The following is a 22,789-nucleotide window of genomic DNA, read 5'->3' on the forward strand; positions in this document are numbered from 1 at the left end:
TCTGAGATATTTAAAATTTTTGTAGTATATTTGGACTTGGTGCAGTGCATGAGTTTACTTTTGCAATTTAAAAACTTAAAGGCCAAAGTTGAAATTTCTCTGTTTTCCTTTTCTTCTTTGTGATATTCTTATCTAGGTTCTGATCATGGGGTGAAGGCACAGGGTGAAGGATGGCTCTTAGCTGTGACATTGGTCAGTGGGGAAAAATTATCTCCGTCAGTTGACACTGGCACATGCGACCCTTATGTGGTTTTTACTTGCAATGGAAAGACACGTACTAGCTCAGTGAAGCTAGGCACATTGAACCCAGAATGGCATGGTATCAAAACTCTTTTCTGCTCTATGCTTGATTCTTCAGTAAATTGTTAAATATTAATCATGCACATGTCCAAATATAAGTTATGCTACTAGGCTTGTTTGTTCTTTGCATTATCTCATACCTTTCCATCAATGTTTTATGGTACTGCTTTTGATATATGAATCTGTTTGTTTTTTGGTGCCAACTGTTTAAACAGAGGTATTTGAATTTGATGCAACAGAAGAGGCACCCTCAACTATGTATATTGAAGTTTTTGATTTTGAAGGACCATTCTTAGAAGGAGAGTCTCTGGGGTATGCTGAGATTAACTTTTTGAAACAATCTTCAGAAGAACTGGCAGATCTGCGGGTACAACTTGAGGGCAAGCATGCATGGTCTCAGGAATCAAAGTTACATGTGCGCATTTGTTTGACTAACACACAAGAGTCAGACTCTGTTACTTACTATATTCAGAGAGTGGAAAAAGAGGTTGGCAAAAAGGTTGGTCTGAGGTACTTTGTGTTTTTAATGTTTGGAGAGTTTGCTTCCTGCAAGCTTCTAGCACTAAATAGCTTAAGTAGATGCTACATTTTCCTTTCAAAAATCCAAAAACCTTTTACATATAATGAAACATAAAGATGTACATCCAATCATACAGGTGTTGCCATTTCAATTTTCCTAGGTGTGGTCATGCCCAGATTTATTAATATCAACTAATACATAGACTTAATAGTAAATCCCAATTGGATACTTGACTGTTGTTCTCCGACTAGAAATTATCCAGTTTGGGTTGGCTTTTTGATTAAGTCAATTCTTGCCTGTATTTTCCCAAGGTCTGGCTTGTTGGTTTTGTTTTGTTTTGTCTGCTTTTGTTTCAGGAGATTCTGCATATTCCTGGTTGTTGCTATTTTTAATCATGTTGGTCTAGTACCTTTTCTTGCTCATTCTTCATTTTGAATCAGAAAGGTCTTTCACAGCCCATGTTTTCCAGAACACACCGCCTCCTCTCCATCTTTGCCAAGTCAACTCCATCTTCTAATTTTATCTCTTGATTATTTGAATTCTCTTCTGTTATGATTTGGCTTTAAACCTCATTTTCTGTGTTCATGGTTAGCTCTTCTATTTGTTTATTTGAGTGCATTCACCCATCCTCATTTTGGCTGCCTTCTCTAGCTGGTGTCTCTAAAATTATGAAAGGACTCAGCAATATTTTGGTCTAAAGCTGGTTGGCTTCTTTTGGGAGGTTGGAGTTTCCTTCCCTCCTTCCTTCCTTGCATTCTTGGTCTTTTCCTGTTGTTGTCCATTCAACATATAAAAAGCTCTTGATCATCTAGTGTTGGGCTTGATTTTGCTAGGAACTCACGTTCATGACACACCTGACATTTCAAAGTGGGATTTTCACAGACAATCAATTGTTTGAGCATGCCCCAGAAAATCAAGGTGCATCAAAGTAGGCAATCCTTTCTCCTTTTTGTCAATCTAGATGCACGCAAATCCTAGCATATTGCCTAGAAAATTATTTCTCCTTTTGGTTACCTATGATATAGATAAAAGGTTTTCGAGGGAGTTCCGACGTTGCCTTGAATATCAACTCATGCCAAGATTCTAAAGGCAACCTTCAATGTCTTAACCAGACATGGACAGTCTACTAGGAATTAGTAACGAGTTCAAAGCCAAGCTTTCTAAATTTCATGATAATCATTCTTTGCACATTGACCATGTCTCCTCTTCAATTGTAGCTTTTTTATCATTACAATTTGAGAAGAAACATTAGGGGAAATTTGGGATCAAGAATGAGACTCAATGGATTTTCAAACTAAAAAAAGTTATTATTTTCAACCAATAGGATTTAAGATGATAATGTTGGATACCTTATGAGGTTATACTGAAGCAAAAAATAAGAGAAGCAAAAATTGAGTGCGCGCGTGAGGGAGAGAAGCTGCTAGGTGAGAATATTACAATACAAAGAGTTTGAGAGAGGTAGTAACTATGGCAATCTAATAAAGGAAACAATTAGAGACTATACAGATTGATGACTATATATTTGGATTTTGTACGATTACTATTGAGGTGGTTTTTGATGCAGGAGGTATAGAGGTGAATTTAATTTATCATAGTCTAAGAGACCCCTCTCCTAGATCACACCCTAGTCAAATGGTATCACGTTTGAAGGAGATCAATCTTTGGTTAACCATCTTTATTAGCACTAGGTGTACTTCAAGCACAACAAATCTCGAGATCGTAGTCTATTTAGGATTTCATCCCACTTGATGATCCATAGACCAAGAAATCTATAGTGTACGCTCTCAATGGGAGCTTGGCACTTTATGCTTGGCCCTTCTCGTTGGATGTGGAAATGCAATAGGAAGCACCCATGGAGACTATCTTTCTTTACTAGTGAATCCAATGATTTGGTGAAGGGTGGTTGAGGAGGTCCTGTTGTCGCCTTGCTTACATGTTGACCATACATGTGTCAACTTCCCAAGATGCAGAGTACAGAGCAGAACAAATAAATTTTTTCAAAGGCATCATCATCACGCAACTTCCAGATTGTCATTGCAGTTCCAAATTCTGCAACTCTATGGGCCGTTATTGTAAAAATGATTCTAGTATGTCTATGAAGCCATGTAAAACATCTAGGTAAGCCTTTGATTCTTAGCAAAGAGTTTCACTCTAGGGAGTTTTTTACCCTTCGCCAATTATTCGCGTTTTCTAACCCTTATAATTGGCAGAGTTTTTCTCCCACACATACCCCAAAGCTAGAGTGGGGCTCAATGGTAAGGTCTTAGGTGAGTCCTAGTGTTATCGAGTCTATGTATATTATCATACTAGATCATCTATCAAGTGTCGCAGAATTTGGTTGAGTCTAGAGGTCATATTTTAATTGTAAAATTTCCCCTTCTAATGGGATGTCTATGTAATATTTGATGTAAAAAAGTGTTGTCTATAGAAGTTATAGGGGGTATGAGTACTTGATTTTACACCTCAACTCCTATACTTTCTATCTAGACACACTTTGAGGGTGGAAAATATGTGTAAATCCCATCTTGAGTCATTTGTCTTATTTTCCAGCAAAAAAATTCAAATAATTAATTGGAAATTTGTCAAAAAAAAATTAAAATGAGAGAAAATTAAATTCTCTCCAACTAGAAAATTTATTGAAAATTATTGAGGACATTTCTTAAATATATGAGAAAGGTCTCATTTCCATGGCAGAAAGTTCCTCAAAAAATTCATTGGGCCATAAAGAATTATTTTTCGCAAGGAAATCAAATTTTTCGTTTAGGTGGTTATTTTAAATGAGGGGATTTCGAGAATTCTATTTTTGAAGATTCTCCGGTGGTCCAAAACCACCCAAAAGTCAAAGCTTGGTCCATCTAGCTCAATGATCTAGGAATTCAATTTTTTCTGGAGATATTTGCAACAATAATCAAGGGATCGAATTATTTTGACAAGGATCAAGCCATGGATCAAGAGAACTAGTTGTTTTTCCACTTGGAGGGGTCTCATACTCTCATTTTTTCTATAAAAGGAAGCTAATTGCTCCTCATTTGATCATGAAAAAAATTGTGTTTGAGCTCTAATTCAAGCTCTGCTGCTGTAATATTTTTTTTCTAGAATAATAAAGAAGTCTTTGGGGTTTATTCTGTTGGCATTATGGCACAGGTTTGGCACTATGGCACAGGTGTTGTCCTTGATGGCAACTTACTCAAAGGGCAGATCACAGTTCAGGCTCTCAGAATGAAAGAAAATGAGGTATACACAGGTTCATCTTAACAAAATCGCGTATACACGCGGGTGTACCGATCAAAAGGCGCGTATACGTATGCACGCACTTTCATGCAAAGAAAAGCGCGTACATGTGGGTAAACTTATGGTTGGTCCATGGTATTTAGTCCATCGTATTTGAACCTATGGTTTTGGTCCTTGGTATTGCATCCAAAGTACTGGATCTCCATGGTTTTGGACCATGGTGTGAGTAAGGCCTAAGTCTATAAAAAGGGAAGGAGATCATTTGGCAAGGGTGGAACTGAAGCATTGAATATCTTATGAAGAGCAAGATCGAGAATACTGTCATGGGGTTATGGTGCATAACTAGATCTGAATCAAGGAGGAACTTGAGCGCAAGGAAAAGCATAAGTTCTATTGATGGGTCAAGATCTTAAGGCGGTTTGAAGAGAAGTATCTTTGTGAAATCTTTGATCTGTTATATTTGATGAATGACGTGATCTATAAATATGATAATCTGGGTATAACTAATGTCTAAACAAGTAAAAAGATAAATTATCTTTTATAGATCTGTACGCAGGTTCAGCGCAACAGAGGCGCGTATACATGTTGGTTTGCTAACGTAAAACAGCGTATACGCTGGATGGCCTTGATAAGGAAGCGTATACACACAGGTTCCATATATTGAAGTAGCATATATCTCATGAAATATGTTTTAGCTGCTTCTATTTATTGCTGCAGTATTCTGGGTTCAGGATTGGTGTTTGGTTACTGGTACTGTTTTCTTGTTACAACGTTCTGAGAAGTTATTGGTTGATTCAGTATTTGTTTGTACAAAGGAGTTTGGTTAATGCAGATATACTAGATGTTTGATTGATATACATGGATCCAGTCTGAAAATTTATGAAACGAGGTCCCTGGAAGAAAAGAGAAGGTTGTAGCCTTCTGTAGGTTCGTACCTACGTACTAGTACCTCAGCTAGTACAAGAGCTAAGGGGGTTGTAGCTCCCTTCCAGGAGAAGCTGGAGAACGAGAGAAGGTAGTAGCCTTCTGCAGGTAGCAGCCTGCGTATTGGTATAAGACTCCACCAATACAGAAACATTGTAAAAAGAAGTTTCTAATTGAAAGAAGATAGAGACGAATTGCAGCAGGTGGTTTTCACCCAAATTGGGTTTCCACCTTATATCTTGTGTTCTTATGTGTGATTGCCTGTTCTGTTTTACCGTTCTTGGTTACTGTTCATATGGTTTGATGCACAGATTAATGATCAACATCTGAAGAATAATCTAAATTACATGTCTGCTCATATACGCTTGTTTCATTAACTGAAGTTGCGTACATACGCGGTATTTACTAACGGAAGTAGCGTATACAAATCTGATTGTAAAATGAAAAATAATTGACCTGATAATAGTGATTCACCCCCCCCTCTCAGTATTATTTCCAACCTATTCATGGTGTTGTTCCTCTTTTGCTTCTTGTGGTAATATTTTTCTGAATCATGTTCTTAATGCTCTATTGAATTAAATTTTATAAGTTATTATTTCATTAGCTAGCTGTTGGTTTAATTTTTTGCATAGGTATCTTGCATTAGTTATTGGGTTTTAGAGAAGCATTCTAATTCAATTGATCTAGTAGGTATCTCTAGATTTTGAGAATTATTTGTTATCTATGCCTCTATTGATATAATAATTTGATCTTAAGTGTGTAGAGACTCTATAGTATTCATATCTTTGGCGTGAGGGGAAGTCTTCAGTTGGACCTATTGCACCCATTTTTTCAACATTCCAAGGAAGCAAGATCCAAAGACTTAAAGGAATTTTTCAAAAAGTTCAGAATCATCAACCAACGATTTGTCATGTTATTGTAAACCCATTAGGCAAAATTGTAATGTAAATGATGCTAGTACGATCGACAATTATGTAACAACCTAGGTAAGCCTATGATTTTGGCAACGAATTTCATCCTAGGAGGTTTTTCGTTTCACTGATTATATGTGTTTCTAAACACAGATGATCTGCAAAGTTTTTCCCTCTAGCCTTACCCCAAGCTAGGGTGGAATTTATCATTGAAGTCTTAGGTGAGTCCTAGTATTTTAGTCGAGTTTATTACAAAAATGATTTGAGAATAATTTAAGCTAACTGGCTAAATTATTTTATTACAAATCACTTGGTCTACTAGATCATATTGTGTCGCAGAATTGGTTAAAAATTTTGGGGTTTATAATGAACAGGTATTCCCTCTTTAAGGGTTGAATTTGTAAAATCTTATGTGAAAAATATTTTAGTGCATGGTCCCTCATACTTAGACATCATGGCTAAAATATTAGAAGGTGGAAAAATAATTAATCCCCTCAATAGTCAATTAATTGATTTTTCTGGCAAAAATATATATATATCTTTTTTTTGCTGAAGCAAGTATGGATCCTTCTATATCATTGAGTCAAAAAATAGTGTACAATATATACAAACGTCCACCCGGCGCCAAAGAAGCAGAAAAGAAATAAAAGCTTAAGCCTCCAAGGGCTAAACCTAACAGCTTTACATCTAAAAATTCGAGCCTAAGAAATAACTAACATAACTAAAGTCTAACCCTCGGAAAGCCCGCGAACTTTCGCGCGGCCTCCCTCCGGTTAACCCAAACCAAAAGATCCGTCCCCTCAAATCAAGAAGATCGACAGCCGAGGAGAAAGCCGTATAGCTAAAGAGACCGATGATTAACGGTCCAGCCCCACCAAGTTGCTCTGTCCCAGTCAACCGTTGATTCACTACCACCGAATCCAACGGATGAGAAAGATTTCGCGTGGGACAAGAAGGAGCAATGTTATTCTGTGATGGAGGGCAGTTTTCGGAACCCCCACCCTGCCACGTGTCACAGGAAGAATGGGATCGTTGCGAAAACTCCAAAACCATTACCACTATGAGGGCAGCGCGATCAGTCGAAAACCGCCTGGGAGGTGGTTTAGCATTCTGGACCCCGAAATCTGAAACCACCAGTTGCCGAATGACTTGTTTCCTCTTGCAAATGTTAAACATCCTCGCCTTGTTTTGGGATTGTGTGAGGGTGAGAGTGTTCCACCGAGCAAAGACTTGTGGGAATCGAGGCTTTTCCCATGATGAACTGAGATCTTCATCACGCTTACTCCTTGAGTCTGGGCGACCAGACATGGTTCTCTTCTCTTTAGCGACCAACAACTTAGGAAATGAAGACACATACAGGGGAAAATCAAATCGAGCTAGTCTCCTTGGTTTTGTGTCTAAACACTTCCCTATCTTCTTCCGCCTGTTCGCAGCATAGAGCTCTCAGTCTGCTTGGACTCAACTCCTGCCACTTCATCGACACATTATTCTCTGTGCAGTTGACTCCCTGGTTGGCTAGAAGATCTGCCAGCTTATTTGCCTTTCTGCGAACATGGTGGAAACTAACAGTGCGCAGGCCCTGAAGATGGCTTTGAATTCTTTGGAAGACCCGAATTAATTTCCAATGCTTAGAGACTTTATCCGGCGCAGTTCCATTATGTATTTTTTGCACTGAGTTGATAATTAACTCCGAATCTGCCTCAATCATGACATTTAGACAGTTGTCTTGCTTCAGTAAATCCAGGCATTGTTCCATAGCCATCAGTTCAGCCATGTTGTTGGTGGCTGTACCTAGGTGGCAATGGAAGATGAAAACGATACTTCCCTCTGCATTTCTGAGGACACCTCCATACCCTGCTGTTCCCGGGTTCCCCTTTGAAGCCCCATCAATGTTAAATTTTAAATAGCCTTCCGGAGGAGGATGCCAAAATTCCTTCCCCGTATCTGAAGAAATGACCTTCCTGTCTAGGCCTAGGAGGGTGAGCCCCTGCATCCCCAGCCGCCTGAGAATATTTAAATCTGCATCTGAGGGGGGATTTTTAGGGAAGTTGCAAACAGTGGTTCCCACAGTCTCCTTGAGCTGTTTTAGGATTATCTCCAGCAGGTGTTGTGGGGGCTTTTTTTCCTTCTTAAAAATTCTTTTGTTCCTCTCCTTCCAAACGTTCCATATAATGAAGCTTGGTGTAAGAGCCCACGCTGAGTTAAGAATTTCATTATCTGAAATTTTTTTCCTCCAATTGATGAGGGTACTAATGATGCTGCCTTTGTCTCTATCAGATTGTTGAAAGATTGTAGCAAATAAGTCCCATAACCAGGATGTGAAAATGCAGTTGTTGAGTAAATGTTCCAAAGTTTCTTCTTGAGCTTCACAGAGCAGGCATCTTGAAGGCCCCTGAACACCTCTCTTCCTTATGTTATCCCAAGTCAGAATTTTCTTGTGATATACAACCCACATGAAGAGTTTGATTTTCATCCACCCTTGATGCCTCCAAAGGTTTTGCCAGATTTTGTCTGGAACGAGGGGATCCAGCTCAAGGAGAATGCTTTTTGCTTCCTTAAGATTAAAGGTGCCCTCTTTGTTATTTCCCCATCTCAGTTGGTCTTGTCCCTCTGCCACTAAGATTTTCCTTTGCTCTACTATTTTCCTGAGCTCCTCTGCTTTTGTTTTCAGGAGATTGTTATTTCTGCAATCTATGTTTCTCCAGATTCTCCACTTATCTGTAAGATGAGAATGATTCCAGAAATCCTTAACCTTTATTAAACCTTGGGAATCTGACTCCTGTTTAAGATCAAGGAAGTCTTCTTTTACCAGAATTGATTCTTGTTGCCACTTGTCTTCCCAGAAAACAGCAAGATTTCCTTCTCTGATTTCCTAGAAGCTATTCTCTTGTACTAGTCTTCTGTTCTCCCAAGGTTTTTTCCAAATATAGGAACCCTTTATATTTCCTGACATTCTTATGAGATCACTGTTCTGCCAGGAACTAGCATATTTTTCTTTCCAGATATTTGCCCATTGAGTCTCTGGATGTTGAACCCAACGCCACCAAAGTTTGGCCCGTAGAGAATCTTCTGATCATCCAATGCTAGCCCTCCGTGTTTCTTGGGCTTACAAATTTTTTCCCAAGACACCAAGGTCCATTTCCTCTTAGTCTCCTCCCTGCCCCAAAGGAAGTTTCTTTGAATATTTCTAAATTGCTGAAGGACCCCTTTTGGAGCTGGGAGGGCTGATAACATGAAAATAGGGATTGCTTGAAGCACTGCTTTAGTAAGAACTAACCTGCCAGCAAGGTTTAAAGATTTGATGGTCCATTTACTGACTTTGTCCTGCAACTTGTTGATCAAAGGTTCCCATATACTTTTGAGCATAGGTTTTGCAGTTAGAGGGACACCTAAATATTTTGAAGGAAGGGAATCCCTTTGAAAGCCAAGAATTCTGGAGATGTTTTTCTGAATAGCAATATTGGTATTGAAGAAGAAGATTTTTGATTTAGAGAGATTAACTTCCATACCTGAAGCCGAGGCAAAAAGATTCAGAATTTTTTTGTAGTTTGAAGCTTCTTGGACTGTGGGGATTCCCTGTAGCATGGTATCATCTACAAATTGTTGGTGAGTCAGGGCTTGCCCATTATCAGTAAGCTGCAGACCTTTAATCTTTCCTGATGATTTCCCCTGCTTAATAGCTCTACCTAGTCCTTCCATCATGATGATAAAAAGAAAGGGGGAGAGCGGGTCACCCTGTCTGAGGCCTCTTGAGGGACTGAAAATCTTTGAGGGAGAGCCATTGACCAATATAGAAAAACTGGAGGAGGTCACCAGTGCCATTACCCATCTGACCCAGTTATGATCAAATCCAAATGCAATCAACATTTTCTTAAGGTAGACCCAATTTACCTTGTCATAAGCTTTGGCAATGTCTAATTGCATGATCATACCCGCCTGCTTCTTGCTAGTTAAAGAGTGCACCACTTCTTGTGCTTGAATGATGTTGTCCAGAATTTTTCTGCCTTCCACATAACCTGATTGCTCCCCTGATACCAGAATCGGAAGCAAAGGTTTGAGTCTGTTAGCAACAATCTTGGATATAATCTTATAGATTATGTTGCATAGGGCTATGGGTCTGTATTTATTTGGTGTATGAGCAATCTCTTGTTTGGGGATCAGGGCGATGAAGGATGTATTGAGCGCTTTCAGAATGGTTTTGTTTGACCTGGAGTCCTCCACAACATTCAAAATGTCCTGCTTAACAATATTCCAGCAAGCTTTGAAAAAGTCCACATTGAAACCGTCTGGGCCCGGTGCTTTGCCATTCTGCATGTCTTTGAGAACATCACTTAGCTCCCCTTCTGTTACTAGTCTATTAAGGTTGAAGTTGTCCTCTCTGGACACCAGTTTCGGTACATTACTAGTAATTTCCCTGATGGATTGTTCTCTGTCTGAATTGTTCTCCTATGTTATACCTTGGAAGTGGTGGATTAACACAGATTCGATAGCCTTATGGGAGATCTGAAGTTCCCCTGCTTCATTCTTGATCGAAGAGATGCTGTTGTGAGCTCTATTGGCCATGGTGGTTCTATGAAAAAACTTGGTGTTACGCTCTCCTTCTTTGAGCCATTGAACTCTGGACTTTTGTCTCCAAAATATTTCCTCTTGTTTACATAGATTCTCCCATTCTTGATAATGTTTATCCGCTTGATCACTGATATCTTTATCAAAACCTTCCTTGATTAGAGCTTGGTTGAGAACCTGCATTTTGTTTTCAACTACTCTCTTTTCTTCAAAAATATTACCAAAATCCTTCTTGTTCCATTCCTTAAGCCGGAGTTTGATGTGCTTTAGTCTTTTGTGAAGAAGATACATTCTGGTCCCTTGGATCTGCAAGTCTTCTGACCACCATTTCTCAATGTTGCTTGCGAAGTCTGGGTGTGACAACCAGATATCTTCAAATCTAAAAGCTTTGTTCCTAGGAGTGCCTATACCCTTTATTTCCAATTGAATTGGCCAATGGTCTGAGCCTCCAAAGGGAAGAACTTGCATTGTGACCTCTTTACCATTCAGTATAAGATTCTCAGAGATGAAGAATCTGTCTAGCTTTGAGGCAACAAGGGCATCTCCTCCCCTCCTATTATTCCAAGTAAAGAGGCCAGTATTCCAATTAGTGTCAACAAGATTTATGTTGTCAGAAAAGGTTTGGAAAGCCATGGAGTCTTTACTTAGAGATCTTGTTCCTCCTTTTTTCTTTGAAAGAGATTTGATCATGTTGAAATCCCCTCCCATGATCTAGGGTATATCTGCATATCTATTCCTGAGATCCACCAGGGTATCTAGAAACCTAAGTTTGTCATCTATTCTCAGAGGACCATAAACATTTGTGACCAAAAAGGTGTCCCTTTCTCCTACCGGTTGAATAACGACCGATAAATAATTTCTGGAAGCCTCAGCATCCAGAATGCCTATTTTGTGGGGATTCCATAGAGTGAGTATGCCCCCTGCTGTATTCTCTACTTTTACTTCTAGAAACTCATAGCTGCTGAGCCATTTGCTTTGGATTTGTCTTACCTTTTGAATGGAACATTTCGTTTCTTGGATGAACATTATATTCGGCGTTTCTTGTTTCATTCTGTTACTAAGCATTCTCTGCTTTCTCTTACTCCCTAGACCTTTAATATTCCAAGATGTCAACTTCATTATAAAAGATTTGTAAAGGAGTAGCTGGCTAGATCTTTCATCTTACCTGAATCAATCATCAGCTTTCCACATTCCATCAAGAGTTCATTCTGCTTTTTCCTACCTCTTTTCTTGCCTGGATTTCTAGTAGCTAGTCCCAGAGTAGTTTTCATCATTTTCACACCTCGGTTGTCCTGCTTATCTATGTTGTTCCCTCGCTCTAGCTTCCCAGTCTGCGTTTTCCATAGAAACAACTGTTGTATTCTGCTGAGTTCTTCTTGAGGTAGCGAATCCACTCCCCCTGTAGTTCCCTGCCTCAAGAATCCTTCTAGGTCTAGGTTTTCTTTGTCAAGAATTTCTAGTAGTTCATGGTCCTCTAGGTCCGTATCATTCTGGGTCATTTCCTGATCCATTTCTTGTTCAGCATCGCTCATAGTGGCTTCTTTCTGGTACTCAATATTTTGTGTTTGTTCCAGGTTTTCTTCCTTCTCCTTTTCTACAGAACTCCCTTCCATTGCTTGATCTTCTTTAGTAATCTCTTCCTCTTCCTGAAGCACCTGAAAACTGTTCTGCCTGAACTGTTGTCCTTCGCGCTGCTGATTTTTCGGTCCTCTTTTACTTCCTTTACTTCGATTAACCACTTTCTGGAAGCTATCTGATTCTTTCATTGTGTTGATTTTGCTTTTGTTTATTTCTTTGTTGAGCGGACAATCTCTGAAAAGATGTCCATGTTCATGGCATTTGCGACATCTGAATGGAATGTTCTCATACAATCTCTGAAAAGATGTCCATGTTCATGGCATTTGCGACATCTGAATGGAATGTGCTCATAATCTACTGTTTGCACCCATTCTTCATCAAAAACTTCCAAGATCACCTCATCCGGTAGAGCTCCTGATAGATCCATTTCCACACATATCCTAGCAAAGGAAGTATATTTTCCCCTTCTAGTGGCTTCAGAGGCTTTAACATAGCGACCTAATTTATTGCCTATGGTTGCTAACGATTCATTTTGCCAGTAATCAAGAGGTAGAGAATAGAGCCTTACCCAGACTGGTACTGAAGTGAAAGTTTCCTTTTCTGGAACAAAGTTCATCATCCATGGTCTCATGTAGAGCCCCACAGCAGCATAGAAGTAAGGCCCTCCTTCAAATATTCTGTCCTTGTCTTCAATATTTGTGAACACCACCGTAAAGAAACCCTTAGACCCGAGATGAAGATCTATGCTCCCTTTAGGTTTCCAGTGGTATTTAATCCACGACTATAAAGCTTTTTTAGTGGGCCATAGTCCCATGAACTTACAGATGATGGCATACGTCCCCATGTGCTCCCTGTGCGCCTGCAGCTCTGGATTATTTAAAATAACCCTGGGAGTTATATCTGCTTTGGGTTTGCAGGGTCCCTTGCCTTTCTTGTCTTTAGTTTCCTGTTTTTTGTCTTCTACCTCTTTGTCTTTTGTGCCATATTGATCCTTATCTATGGGTTCTTCTGTTTCCTCCTTCGTAATTCTTTTTCCTTCCACCCCTGTTTCCCTAGCATTTTCTAGAGGCTTCTTGCCTCTGCTGGCCACAGCCTCCTTGTAGGAGGGAGTGGAGCCCCCTCCTCTACCGCCCTTCATAGGGCTCTCTGTCTGCCTCTGTCTGCTCTGAACGTTGTTCGCCCTCCGCTGTTCGTCCTCTGGCAAAAATAAAATTAAATCCCAAGCGATAAAATTAATTAATTTAGAGTCAAAATTAAAATGTTAGGGAAATTAATTTCTCCAAGTGGAAAAATTCGTGGGTCTAAAAGAAGTTAATTTTTGGAGGTCCCCCACCAAGGGAATATTGGAAATTTCAAGAAAAATTGGACCCTTGGACCTTGGTGGTTAGGCCAAAGTCAAATTTTTGAAGATATTAGCTCAAAATAACTATTTTTGAGCTAATAAAAAATGGTTTTAATGCAAAATTGAAAATTCATCAAAAATAAATATTTTCGACGGCAGAGATTAAAAGTTGATCAAGGATTTATCAACGGTCGAGATTATTTTGACGGGGATCAAGCCAACTAGCTGTTATTTTCCACTTGGAGGAATTTCTCTATAAATAGGAGGCCTTTTGCTTCTATTTTTTCATCTTATGATGATCTGATCTCTGATGTAATTTTGTAAATGCTGATATAAATCCACTGTTCTGCTGGGAACATTTGAACTTCATAATAAAACACTTTGGGGTATAGTTCATGGTGTCTTTGTCTTATTGATCTGTGGTATGTGTTGGGTATGTGCTTTCCTATATTGTGCTTAAAATATTATTTGAATCGTTATTGCATTTGTTGATGATAGGAACATTCTATTGCTAAGTTGTGGGCTTATCTTAGGTGATCCGATTCATTATATGTTCTAACAATTTTTCTTTAGAAAATATATAGAGTTTGTAGGTTCCCGTTGGGCTCCAAGTTCACAGGCTAACTTTGTTTGGACTTTGAATATTTTATGTGACATTCTTACTTCGCTAAGGCTGTGGTTGAATATCTATCTTTCAAAATACATCTAGCCATCATCATATAAAAAAAATTATTCTCCAAAATTATTTCAGCATTGTACATTTGTATATTTTGTAAATAAAATTTGCATAGTAATTTTGTAAATAAATTTTTATTTGTTAACCCTTGCTTTGTAGCTAGGGTTTGGGGTTTTGATTTTTTTTTGAATTTTTGTACATATTGGGGTTTTGGGTATTTGTAAATTTATTTGTGCAGGTAACATCCAAGAATATTTGTTGGGTTGGAGCTAGATCTAGGCCCTTGAGGGTAAGATTTAGTCTCTAGAATTTTTGCAGGGCCAACAACTGAAGAATTTTGCAGTAAAGTTGAGGATCTCAAGCAAATTCGATTTTTTTTGGCGAGGGTTTGCAAATTTTTTAGGGCCTCCAGACCTAGCGTTATGTCCTACCCTAGCTGTCTAGCCTTCTTGGCCTTGTGTTAAAATTGGCAACTAGGGCCAAAATCCATGTGGGTCATCTTATTTATGGCAGTTGATATTTATCTTGGATCCCTCTCATTGAGAGGTGTAGGATTAATCTAAAGATTATCCGATTTTGATAAGTATTCATGGAGTTATGAATTTATTTGTGTTATAAGACAATTCGTCAAGGTCGGCCAACAACCAAATAAACCCCACTCGTGCTCAACGTTTTAGTATAAAAGGAGATGACTTGATAGTCGTTACTACACACACTTCTATCTTGATTTATCTCCACTTGTCTTGGGTTTTAGTGGAAGAGAAATCTAGGAGTGGTAGCCCTAGACATTGGAGGAATGAGGCTGCCTTAGCCGCAATCAAGAAGAAGAAATACACTGCCCTAATCTAGAGGACGCAATCATGAAGAGAAGACCTAACGATACCAAGAAGGAGCCCTAACCTATACGCTGGCCGCTACGCAAATCTAGAAGGAGGCCTACAACCCTAGAAGCAGATGGAAGGCAGCCCTAACGCAGACCTAAAAGGTTGCCTTAAACGCTGATTTAATCAAGCCCTAAACGCTGGTCTAATTCAGCCCTAACCGTAGTCAAACAAGAGAGTCTTAGCCGCAACATGAAGGGTCAAAGGGACAGCGTGTAGGCTGCCCTAGACAGCGTGAAGGGCTGTGTGGACAACAGAGTCTTAGCCGTCGTATAAAGGGTCAAAGGGACAGCGTGGAGGCTGCCCTAGACAGCGTGAAGGGATGTATGGACAACAACTTCTCAAGGGAGGTAAGCCGCACTCTTTTCAAGGACTGTTGCCGAGTTTAGAGGTGGTTGTTAGGGTACTATTGATGCCCTAACCAGAGTTGCAGAACTACAACAGTGCACCAACATTCAAGTATAAGTATGAGGATAATTTGATGATGAGAGTGTTGTTAGAAGAATCAGTGTAAGCATGTACAACTTGGCAAGCATGGCTGGACAGCATGGCAAGCATAACAAGCTGTGATGGGACAACAGTTGTGACATGGCAGCAAAGGTACATGGTGCTGCAAACTCATTGGACAACACAATGATGGGACAACAACATGTTGGGACAGCAGCATGTTAGGACAACAGCATGTTGGGACAACATAATGATTACTACAGCTATGACATTGTGTAGTAGTGGCACAATAGGACAACAACAACAACAAGTACATGGTGGCTGTACATAGTGGTATGGTACATGGGACAACTGTATTTAGTGCAACAAGTTCATGGTGCTGCAATAGTATGGTACATGGGACAACAACAACAACAAGGTGCAGCAAGCATAGTGCTGCAAGCACATTGGGACAACAGTATGGTACTTGGTGCAGCGAGTACACAAAGCAACAATGGTGCAGCAAGCACATGGGTGACAACATGGTGTAGTAGTGGCACAAGGTACAACAGTGCATTGTGATGATGGGTGCAGCATGGTGAGGTGCAACATGATGACGAGATGCAACACAATGATAGGTGAAGGAGTCACCTTGGAGAATCAGTTGAAGCAACATGTCTTCAACTGATCTCATGTATCATCTACTTAGAGATGATCTATGTTCTTATCTAGATAAGTCAAAGTGTTGACATTTGTTGTAAATGTACTATCTCTCTCTCTCTGTGCTGAACTATTGAAGAATATATACGGAGAATTGATCAAGGGTTTGCCCACATTGGGGTTTGTCCCTGGCTAGCGCCACGTCTTGTGTCCTCCTGTCTTGGCTTGTCTTCTGCGACTTATGTTTATGTTCTATCTGCAGTTTACTTTAATGCTGATGTGATTGCTAATCTGGAAAATATATTGAGCTAACTGTGAAAAATGAAACAAATTGCTCTAAGCATAGAACATACCTAAGCTTAACATGGTACTAGAGCTGAGGTGAAGACAAAGCCCAAGCAAGAGTGAAAGAGCAATCACCGAAGACAGTTGGGAAAGAACAAAAGGATCAGTGGATTCCTCATCCCTCTTGAAATTCACCAAGGGTGAAGTCGAAGCAGAGTATATTATCATAATGGCGCAGGGGAAGCTTTTGATGGCCTACCTAAAAATCACTTCAATGGGAAGTCAGTATCTAAGGGAGGAAAGAAAGATAGAAGCCTTGTTTGTAATAAGTTCAGCCACTATGTGAAGGAGTGTTCGTATGGCAGGGACACATCTCTTGATGAAGATAACAATCATTCCAGGGACATCTTCAATTATTGAGGGAATGATAGGTAATGCAGGTCATCAATGAAATGATCTACTCTTCAAGAAAGCAAGGAACCCCAGGTATGAAGAATCAATGTTGTTTCTGATAAGATAAAGAAGTCTTATCTTGTATTGGCCCTCTCCTTCAGATTCTGTGGGAATCTTGCTTGTTGATTGTAGTGCTTCAAGGCACTTCATCGGATAGAAGGGCGATCTCTCTAATTTAGTAGATATGGAAACAATCGTGGGATTATACTTGGAGTCGATGCCACCTATCCTGGAAAGGGTGTAGGGAATGTTACCCCTCAATCGAATGAGGATAACTCGATTCATTCAGAGAATCTCTTTTATGTACCTGATCATAAGAAGAACCTGGTAAACATTTCGGCAATGGAAGTCAAAGGTTTCAAGGTGGCATGCATCGATGGAAAGGTACGTGTTTGAAAATAGAATTTTCAAAGATGCTTTTTCTCATGGGTTCAGGGTTTGGAAATTTGTATCAAGTTGAGGATGGTCCATTGGGGATCGTGTCAATTGACATATCTCATTTATAACATCGGAGGTCTACTTATGGGGCCCTATCCGATGTGAGTTAGATGGTGACAGGGATGCCTGAATTCAAGAAGAGCATGAAGGTACATGTCTGAGATGTACTGAAGGAAAATCTTACAAGGGGACTGTTGTCACGCAGATTGGCACGACAACGCTCGGACTGGGGGCTGTCACTCTGATCCCCGATCCCTCCGTTTAAGCCTGTCTCCCGCGGCTAAGGGGGGTAGACCCTGTGAGATGATGAGACCAACTGTCGACCAGTTGGTTGGGAGACACGAGATACGATATGAAAAAGCACTTGATTGATTTGATTAATTTAGCAGACCAGTGCCTTAAGAGATTGTGGTTAAAACGATTACTTGTTAAATGATATAAAAAAAGATATGGACCATGAACAACAATCATCTATCATCAACGAAAACACAATGCTCTTTAGAATGACCAAAACGATATCCAGCAACAGAAAAATTTAAAAGATAAATGCCTTAAAATACCACGAGAATTATAAACCGTTAACCAGATATCAATTTCGCATCTCGACCTGAAAATTTAGATCTCAGAAAGATATGACAATCCGCGAAAATAACTTGATCTAAAATTTTCCACCATATTTTTATATTTTTTCAAATTTTTTTTTTTTTTTTTTTTTTTTTTAATTAAAACATTAAAACTAAAAATCTAAACTAAGGAAAATTTTAAAACTAAACTAAACAAAAAATTAAATTAAAATAAAAAAAATCTAACAAAAACATTTTTATTTTTTATATTTTTTATAACAAAACTTAAAACATAAATCAAAATCTAAAATCTAACTATAGCATAAAACTAACGCTAACATTTAAAGAAAAAAAAAACTTAATTACAACAAAACTAAATACAACAAAATAAAATCTAACTAAAAACTATGACTGAAACGTAAACATTTCCTAAATTAATTCAAAATCTATTTTAAATAGGAATGAAACTATACAATCTCCAAATCTAAACTATTAAAATCGAAAATAAAAAAATAAAAAAAAACTAAGCCCTAACTAATATTCACGTTGAAACTTTACAAAAAAAAAAAAAAAAAAAATCAAATCAAATCCCATGTTATACCCATCGACAGTGAACTGAGACTACCTGCGGGAAAAGAATTAACCCGTAGCTCTTCGTGGGCAGCAAACCCTTCGACGGCGGACAGAAAAAACGCGCGCAGACTTTACCTGATGATTTCGACTGAGAATTGGCGGCAGTTAGGTGATTTTGAAACCGTAATGACGCTTCCCTGATGATTTCGACTGAGAATCGGTAAATGCTTGTAATACCCGCGCGGGATGCTGAGCAATTGCGACTGAAACTAAGCGTTGATGTAACAGTTTTGTTTGTCTGCGAATGGATTATTGTTTCCGACGGATAGCCAACGCTGAGTCGACGGCTGAAACGAAAATCGTGACCCTGATCTCTGCGTGACTGCTGAGCCGTAACCCTGGCTCGATTAAATGTCTCAATGCATCAAGGTTGCCCCGAAATCAACACACGAATTGCCAACGAATGTGATGGTGATGCAAATCGATGGTGATGCAGGTCGATGGAGAATATCCTTAACTCTTCAACGCATATATTACCTGGCGCGTCAATAACAAATCGAACTGTGCGTTTCGCTTCTTTTTTGTGGTGTTTCTGGGTGCGTACAAGTTGGCGGAAGTCTGATATCGATTGAGGCTCACGATGATGGGTTTAGCCCACAGTGACATTCATGTTGAGGACTGAGCAGTGCCGTTTGGAACCGGTTTCTCTGACAATCGATCAAATGCTGCTGCCTGAGCGTGATTTCTTCGTATTAATTGACCGGAATACGCAGAATAATCTCAACTTTTTAAAATCTGAGTTTCTCACGTGACCCTTGCCCAGTGACGTGTTGATAGCAGAAGCAGTGAATGGGGATGCGTGAATCAATAACTGATACGCAGTGATCGATGGCGGCTTTGCTGTAATGCCCAGCACATGCTTCTGAATTCTGTCTGCCGCTCTGAAATCACGCTGTGTACACATAAAATTGATTGCATTCAGATTTAACTATGAAGCCTGCATCAAAAAAAATCTGGGAGAGTCGCCTGTGGGCCGATCCTGGGCAATTGCAAAAAAGAAACTAAAACCCTAATTAAAAAAAAAAAATTTGAAACCCTAAAAAAAAAAAAAAAAAGCTAATTAATGTACAGATTTAGCCCCTTCACACCCAGATTTAACAATAAGAACAGGAAAATTTTAAAGAAAAGAAATTTCAGATTGTCACTGTGAAAAAACTTCAGAAATTCTCTCATGCAGATCAGAAAAAAAAAACCGAATGATAGACCCAGGATCAAATCCACTGGGCTCAGCAGAAAATGCTTGTGGGAGTTGGCTGGTTCAGCCGAGAACTTCCCCTAACGCCCACCAAATCTTCTTCAGCAAGGGTTTTTCTGCACAGCTCAGAAACAACCATCAGTAAAGAGGGCAAGAATGCTGCTAGATCTCAGGAAGTAATGGAGATACCTGCCATTACTTCAGAAACCCTAACAGCACCCAAACCCTAGCAAGTGAGCAAGATACCTGTACCCACAATACTCTACAAAAACTATTATTAACAGCTGAAAATAACATATGCAGAAAATTAAAACAATCTCACAGCATTTCAAGAGAGTAACACCAGCAAGATATGGACCCCAAAGTCTTCTTTATTAACCAGAAACAAATTTACAAGAGAGCTTCTTCAGTCTTTGACTCACAGATCAGATGATTGAAATGACCCCCTAAGACCCTATATAAAGGAAATGATCCTAACGGCTAGTTCGAGTGATCCATGTAGAAATGATCTCGACCGTTGATGAGGATCAAGACATCTCTTGATCTCATCCGTCGATTTATTAACTTAAAATATTATTATTTTATTAGTTAGGGTTTTTGCTTCATTTTTTTAATTTTTTATTATTTTATTATTTTTATTCATTTTTTAATTTTTTAATTCATTTAACATGGATCACTGAACTAAGCTTTCAGAAACATCACCTAGGACCTAGGACTTAGGACTCATGAGGGGATTTAAAACATTTCTCGACCCTCAGGACACATTACATCATGACTTGTACAATTTACATCTCAAGGGGACAAGCCCACTTAATACAGACCCTCATAAATCACCCAGCTCTGCGACACCACGATAATCTAGCAGATCAACACACTAGGATTCTCCTAAAGTTCTGATGACAAAATCAATCCCGGCTTTGGGGTCAGGTTTGAAGGAAAACTCTGCCGATCCGTGGATCGGTGAGACGAAAAACCTTCCGGGACGAAGATTATCATCAGAAAGTTAGGTCCACCTAGGCAAAATACATACATGACTCATGTCTGCTAAGATTATTTACAATTAATACATGCAGACTGGGTTTACAATCATATTAAAGATCAAGCTGCTGATGATGGCAGGATGGCACGGACATGCTGATCAGGTGCTGCTTCTTTCCGTCAAGAAAAACGGGGTGCACTGCATGGGTGGTTGACCAGTAGAGGTCAACATCTGGCTCTACTTGGGGACACGTTGCTACTTGCAGGAATGTGAGAATCCAGAATCTGCATCCATACAACACAAAAATAAGTAGCGTCCATCCCAAAAATCAGCATATACATTAAGCACAGGAAAGATAAAAGCTCTTCATTTATTAACTATCTAATAACATGAAAAGTAAATCTAATCCTAAAACAGAAATGAAATGCTGAAAAGACAAGGAGTAGAGTTAGAAATACAATACAAAAATGCCTCACGGCATCAGATGTGTTCAATATAGTGCATACTGAGCATTTGCCTGCTTTCAGGCAAATCTGTCGGTTGCTTGTCGGATGTGCCATGTCCAATTTTGCATATGGTAGGACTCCTTCCTATCCGAAAATCAAGCTGCTCACGGCCGTCTGATGCATCAAATCTTCGTCTAATCTTCTTCCTCTTGCGCTTCTTCTTTCTGGCAGGATGAATTACTGATGATCTGGAACTTTCTGTTTCGAAACTATCAGATGAAGTGTGTAAGTTATGCATGCTAAGTCTTTTTGTGTCATGCATCTGATTTTTATCGTTTTTAAGCTTATCTGGATCACCTTCAATTATCCACTTAATGACCTCCTCATAGTAAGATGGAACTTGTTGCGGCAAATGAGAAGGCTCCTGGTTTCTCTTATCATCTGACCATTGTTGAATTTTTTGAACTTGTATTCTAATGGCATCCATCTGACTAGAGCATTCATCCCTTATAGCGCTGATTTGCATGGCATGGTTTTCTTGCATGTGTTTTATTACCTTATCATTCTTTTCCTCTATGTCCATCAAGCAATGTTGCATGAAATTTATCTCTTCTTTATGATTTGCTTGCATGTCAGCCAACTGATTGTTATGATTGAATGTCATAGAGTCAATTTCCCTATCATGATCAGCTTTCATGGTCACCATATTTTCCTCTAAGACTGACATCTTGCTTTGCATGCTTCTAATTTCTGTTTCATATTTAATTTTCATGGCCTCAATTTCCTTAGCATGCTGATTTTGCGTAACCTCCAACTCCCTATTACGTTTTTCCAGGTGGGTGCCTAAAGTTTTAACATCATTGATAAGACTAGTTTGATTGCTTTCCATGTTTCTTACCAGCATCATTAGATCTTGTATAATTTGCTTTTGTTCTTCCCTTTCACTATTATTTGTCCCTGATTTTTCACTATCATGAACTGCAATATTTCCGGTGGATGACACATTCTGACATGATGAATCGTCTTGGGATCTTTCAGCTGGACCTCTTATTAAATTACTTTCATTCTGCTGCACAATTTTAGAGGCAGAAGGCAAGCTGTTTGGATAACCATATTTATCTTTAAAAGCATCAATAATGTCTTCTAAAGAAGTGAAAGATTCCTTAGGAAAACTGTTAAACCAATTCAAAGCATCATCTTCTAAAGAAAGGACAAATAGACGCATTTTGATATCTTCATGATTAAATTGAGGGGATCTGCAATATATGATCATGATGCGATCAAACAAGCCTAGATGCCTTCTAACAGCGATTGGACCACCACCTGAAAAAATAGGTAATTTAGAAATGGCCTCTTCTGGAAAATCATGGAGATGGTGAATAAAACGACATTGTTTAAATGAATAATCCATGATAAATAATAAGGGATCAGATGGATGATAGAACTAGCTCTTTGCTCAAGAGAATCAAAAGATGAAAGAAGTGGAGTCGCCACTTGAACAATGACTCTGATTCTAAGATCCAAAAAGTAAACACAAGCAGATATGAGGAAAGCTTCTTGTCTAGGAAAAATGAGAAAAAATGGAGTCGCCACCCAAACAAGAAACAAAACCGAAGAGATGCTGCTGATATGTGATGAAAAGATGCCAAAATATTTGAATCTGCCAGCTCAAATGAGAGATGAGAAGATGAGAAGCTGAATGTCGATGAAACCCCAAGAACAGAAAAACTCTGTCCCCGGCAACGGCGCCAAAAATGTTGTCGCGCAGATTGGCACGACAAC

The 22,789-nt window shown here is 39.1% G+C and overlaps 1 protein-coding gene across 4 annotated transcripts in view; it reads left to right on the forward strand.

Moving 5' to 3' along the window:
• LOC149204404 (C2 and GRAM domain-containing protein At1g03370-like) overlaps nt 1-22,789 on the forward strand; it is a 477,851-nt gene that overhangs the window by 24,815 nt on the left and 430,247 nt on the right. For 3 of the 4 annotated variants that reach the window (XM_089394705.1, XM_089394702.1, XM_089394704.1), the window contains exons 3-4: nt 137-319; nt 516-799. In XM_089394705.1, coding sequence (XP_089250831.1) covers nt 137-319; nt 516-799 — 467 coding nt within the window. The remainder of the gene's footprint in view (nt 1-136; nt 320-515; nt 800-22,789) is intronic. The other variant, XM_089394703.1, reaches the window with a different exon arrangement.

This window comes from Pinus tabuliformis, chromosome 1_2 (assembly GCF_031772625.1).
Source record: "Pinus tabuliformis cultivar Carrire ecotype Pingquan chromosome 1_2, CPIR1, whole genome shotgun sequence".
Classification (NCBI taxonomy): Eukaryota; Viridiplantae; Streptophyta; class Pinopsida; order Pinales; family Pinaceae; genus Pinus; species Pinus tabuliformis.